Source organism: Raphanus sativus, unplaced genomic scaffold (assembly GCF_000801105.2).
Source record: "Raphanus sativus cultivar WK10039 unplaced genomic scaffold, ASM80110v3 Scaffold0995, whole genome shotgun sequence".
NCBI lineage: Eukaryota > Viridiplantae > Streptophyta > Magnoliopsida > Brassicales > Brassicaceae > Raphanus > Raphanus sativus.
The window spans coordinates 15,569-20,255 of NW_026616309.1; the positions used below are offsets into that span (position 1 = coordinate 15,569).

Sequence of the window (4,687 nt, forward strand, 5' to 3'; positions counted from 1 at the left end):
TGCCGGGAAAGAAGCAAACAAAGACATTGGCAGAGGGATGAGTTAAAGGTACTTTTCGGGCACGAGTAAAACAAAAGCGGGAGGTTACTACGTACGTGTTAAAAGCCTTCAGAAAAAAATCTCCAACAACGCGATTCTTTCTCCTCCTCCTCAAGACGAAGCAATTCAAATGGACAGCAACAATGGTACGATTCAATTCTCCCTTTTCTCGAGTTCCTTCGTTGCTTGCTCCGTCTGCGATTTGAAAAAAAATTGTGGAATCAGTCTGAGAAACGGATTTGGGAATTCAGTTTACACAAATTTAACTCTTTATCTAAGAAGATTAAGTGGAAATTAGGTTTCAGTATCTGCGAATTTTAAATCTAAACTAATTTATAAAAAAAGGTAATTTAATTGTGCAGGGGGGCCTCAAGAGATGAGTGTGCCTGTAGAAGGGGTTGCTGGTGGAGGCACAGCTTATGGGTTTAATGACGGTGGTCTTAACTCAGAACCTCTTCAACAATCTACGGACCCCACTGAGGTTCCTACTTCCGATTTGGTTCACGTCTGGTGTATGCCCAATACTGTTAACGTCGGTTCCCAAGAAACCCCTCGTCCTCTTGAGACTGTATACCCTTTCTTCTATTCTACTGCTTCTTATTTATCTTCTCTTAAGATCTAAAAAATATATATTATATAATGTAAGGTTATGAACCAGTTTGTATTGAATAGATTCTAGTTTACTTATCTTGTTCATTTTCCATGTGTGTTTCTACAGATAAATCTTTTGGCAGCTAGAAACGAGAGGGAAAGTTTTCAGATTGCCATGCGTCCCAAAGTTTCTTGGGCTGGCTCTACCCCTCCCGGGAGTGTTCAGATTCAGTGCAGTGACTTATGCTCTTCAGCTGGTGATAGGTGAGCCTTTTGGTACCTCCTTCCCTTTTCTTCAATGTATAGTTTCGCTTTTCTCCCTTTGATCTGCTCTGCATATGATTGTTTTCTTCCTTTCAACGACAGATTGGTTGTTGGGCAGTCTCTAAAGTTGCGGAGAGTAGTGCCTGTCCTAGGTGTTCCTGACGCTCTCGTGCCTCTTGATTTGCCTGTTACTCAACTTAGCCTACTTCCAGGGTACTACCACTCGCTAATATTTTTTTTTGTTTTCTGATATATGGAGCACTGATGTTTTAATTCGTCAAGTCTGACATAGTCTCGGATGCTTTATATTGTAGAGAAACAAGTGTGATTTGGGTCTCAATAGACGTTCCTAATGGGCAGCCTCCTGGTCAATATGAAGGAGAGATCATTGTTTCTGCAATGAAAACAGATGGAGGGTGAGTCTCCCTCTTTATATCTTTTCTTTTATCTACTTCAGGATGCTCACATCTCTGCTTGGTTTCATTGTGTCTTCTAAAAAATGAGAAGTTGTTTCTCATGGATTTTACACGCTGATGCCCAAATTGGTGGTTGGTTACAGCTGTTCTGATAACTTGGGAAAGCATGAGAAGGATCAGCTATGTCTGGAACTTAAGAACTGTCTCGATATTATGGAACCAATAGAAGGGAAACCCATGGACGAAGTGGTATTTTTTTCAGTTTGATTCTGTTTTTGTTGAGCTCGTCCCTTGATAAAATATTTTACTTTGTCAGTAATCTGCAGCTTGTCTTTTAGGTAGAAAGAATAAAATGTGCAAGTTCATCATTAAGAAGAATTCTCTTCTCTCCATCATTTGCGGAGTTCATTTCTACAAATGGATCCTCTGATATGATGGAAGAAGATGTTGTGTCAAACCTTGCAGTACGTATAAAGCTAAGATTGACAGTTTGGGAATTTATTATTCCAGTGACTCCATCACTCCCTGCTGTCATTGGCGTCTCTGATACTGTAATTGAGGATCGTTTTGGTGTTGAACATGGAAGTGAAAAGTGGTACGAGAAACTGGATCTTCATTTCAAGTGGCTTCTTCAGTACCGGATCAGTCCATACTTCTGCAAGTGGGGTGAAAATATGCGTGTCTTGACGTACACCTCACCATGGCCTGGTATTGCAAATCCTCTTTTTAATTGTCTATCACTATCTGTATAAGTTTTTTTCAATTTGCATTCCGCTTTTTGGTTTTGCAGCCGATCATCCGAAGTCTGATGAGTATTTCTCTGATCCAAGGCTTGCGGCTTATGCAGTACCTTATAGACAAGTTATAGCTGGGTATGCATTTGTTGTCCCAGTCAAACTTCGTATAAGTGTTGTAGGTACCGAAACTAACTATTGTTGATGTGCAAGCAGGGATGATTCAAGAGAAATTTACCTGCGGAAAGAAGTTGAGATACTGAGGAGTAAACCCCACTGGAATAAAGCTTACTTTTACTTGTGGGATGAGGTATCTTAGTTTTTCTTTCCTACTGATTATCAATAGGCTGATGGTGGTGTCTCATAGCATTTCTGTATCTCATGTTCCACAATAGGTGTAATTGATGTGTTCTTTTAGTTGAAATTTACTTATTGGCAGCTTTCTTATTACCATTCGAAAATTTGGCAGCCACTGAATATGGATCACTTTCATAACGTTCGCAAGATGGCTAGTGAAATTTACGCCTATGCCCCGGATGCTCGTGTTTTGACTACTTACTACTGTGGTATGATTCCCTTTTTTGTGGAATTTAAATGTGTTAATTACTTATCTGTTTCTCGATTTTGCTTACTTTTTTTTCTCACATTATGTGATTGTTCAGCCCATAATATTTATTTACACACTTGTTTAATTTAATAGTATTACTCTATTTGTAGGTCCGGGTGATGCGCCTCTTGCACCAACGCCCTTTGAATCTTTTGTCAAAGTTCCAAATCTGCTTCGACCCCATACTCAGATATACTGCACAAGGTAATTGCGCATATACATTCTCTTAGGTGGCAGTGGTTTGATCATTCAGACAAATTGCCTTCTCTTACATGGGTCTGTGGCTTAATTAGTCGTCAAGATCTTAACCTCACCAATCTATCAATTAATAGTGGAATACAATTTTGATCTTAAAATTGGCAACCGTATCACTCCGATTACCTAGTTGCATAGAGATGCATGCGAGTTTATTATATTATTCTATGAATTAGGATTTTAAGATGCGTTTTCAGGAATATTTAGAGAAATCTGTTTACAACTAGTCTATGGTTGCCTTAATCCCGCAACTAAGTCTTGAAATATGGTTTAATATTCAGTGAGTGGGTGCTTGGTAACCGGGAAGATTTGGTGAAGGATATTGTGGAGGGATTGCAGTTAGAGAATCGTGAGGTAAGCTCACCCTCATCCTTGTCTACCCTATTGAATCGTCTAATCAATTGCGTAACTGAATAGAAATCAGTATTCATCATTTAAGTATAGATATTGGTCGATTTAACCATATGCAATACAGTAAATACGTTATCATAAGCTCTCAAAAAGTCCACACATGTATACATTTAGCATTAGTAAAAACGAGATTATTATAGTCAACTAAGTCATCTTAATGCTAATCTTGTGTGGTTGTATATGTATGTATTAGCAATAAAGAGGAATTCTCATGATGGGTGCAGGAATGGTGGACATATATATGCCTTGGACCTACAGATCCTCACCCAAATTGGCACTTAGGGATGCGTGGGACACAGCACCGTGCAGTGATGTGGCGTGTGTGGAAAGAAGGTGGAACCGGGTTCTTGTACTGGGGTGCGAACTGCTATGAGAAGGCAACCGTCCCGAGCGCTGAGGTTCGTTTGACCTATATGGTTCCTTTTGTAAATGTTTCTTGATTGATTGCTTCAGGAAGTTATACAAAATAACCAAATGTATCTGTAGGTAAGGTTTAGACGCGGTCTTCCTCCTGGTGATGGCGTTCTTTACTATCCCGGTGAAGTTTTCTCATCATCCTCTGAGCCAGTTGCTTCACTTAGGCTAGAGCGTCTTCTTAGTGGCTTGCAGGTATGGCTGCTTTTAAGCTTTTAGTTACCAACCAGAAAGAAAGAAAGAAAGAACGAATTGTGTTTAAATTGATGTAATGGAACAGGATTATGAGTACTTGAAGCTGTACGAGTCAAAATACGGAAGAGAGGAAGCAATGGGGCTATTGGAGAAGACAGGGCTGTACATGGGGCCTGAGCGATACACTTTGGAACATAGACCAATCGATGTACTGCGGGGAGAAGTGTACAACGCATGTAGACCTTCTTAGAGTAACGTTATGAGAACGTTTTTGTATCTACTACCTATACACACGCTCCCTCGATTACGCCTACTTTATGTAATACATAGAACATACAAATCCATGCCACTTAAATAATTAATTAACTGAGTTTTAAACATTTTTGTCTTTTCATAATTTAATAAAGAAAGTCTAAATTAAAACAAATTTAGTTCCTTAATTCTGTAACAAATTTAGATGCTGAAGGCAGAGAGAAATGAACCATACTTACATAGACTTGCATTTTGAGATCTGGACGAGGAATCCGATCAAGTGTATCTCAAGCCCTATGACAAGTGAGTCAAGTATGTTATGTTCCAGGCCAGTTTTAGATCCTTTAGACACCCTCACAAGCATATATGTTATTAGCAGATCAATCTATTTTGGCTTTTCCATGTTATACAATCTGCAATCAATAGCTGAAAGAATGGTCACTGTGGCACCAATTAGATGGTTTGTTCCAAAGAAATATCCTCATTCCCAACAAATTTTGATTCAATAA

General features: G+C 39.1%; 1 protein-coding gene across 2 annotated transcripts; it reads left to right on the forward strand.

Moving 5' to 3' along the window:
• On the forward strand, nt 1-4,306 carry LOC130503520 (uncharacterized). Of its 2 annotated transcripts, none has more exons than XM_056998142.1 (15): nt 1-185; nt 385-607; nt 758-894; nt 997-1,107; nt 1,209-1,310; nt 1,454-1,559; nt 1,649-2,018; nt 2,101-2,182; nt 2,261-2,354; nt 2,514-2,610; nt 2,762-2,855; nt 3,188-3,260; nt 3,542-3,715; nt 3,804-3,926; nt 4,012-4,306. In XM_056998142.1, exons 2-15 carry the CDS (start codon nt 416-418, stop codon nt 4,174-4,176), a joined length of 1,920 nt encoding a protein of 639 aa, XP_056854122.1. In that variant the 5' UTR covers nt 1-185; nt 385-415; the 3' UTR covers nt 4,177-4,306. The 2 variants fall into 2 exon arrangements, with proteins under 2 accessions (XP_056854122.1, XP_056854121.1); XM_056998141.1 differs by having other exon boundaries at nt 402-607.
• Nucleotides 4,307-4,687: the final 381 nt, after the last annotated feature.

Excerpts from the sequence above, each read along its gene's own strand:
- LOC130503520 (XM_056998141.1), top strand. Across the intron at positions 2,183-2,260 it reads TATAGACAAGTTATAGCTGG|GGATGATTCAAGAGAAATTT; the intron begins GTATGCATTTGT and ends ATGTGCAAGCAG. Across the intron at positions 3,261-3,541 it reads TGCAGTTAGAGAATCGTGAG|GAATGGTGGACATATATATG; the intron begins GTAAGCTCACCC and ends TGATGGGTGCAG.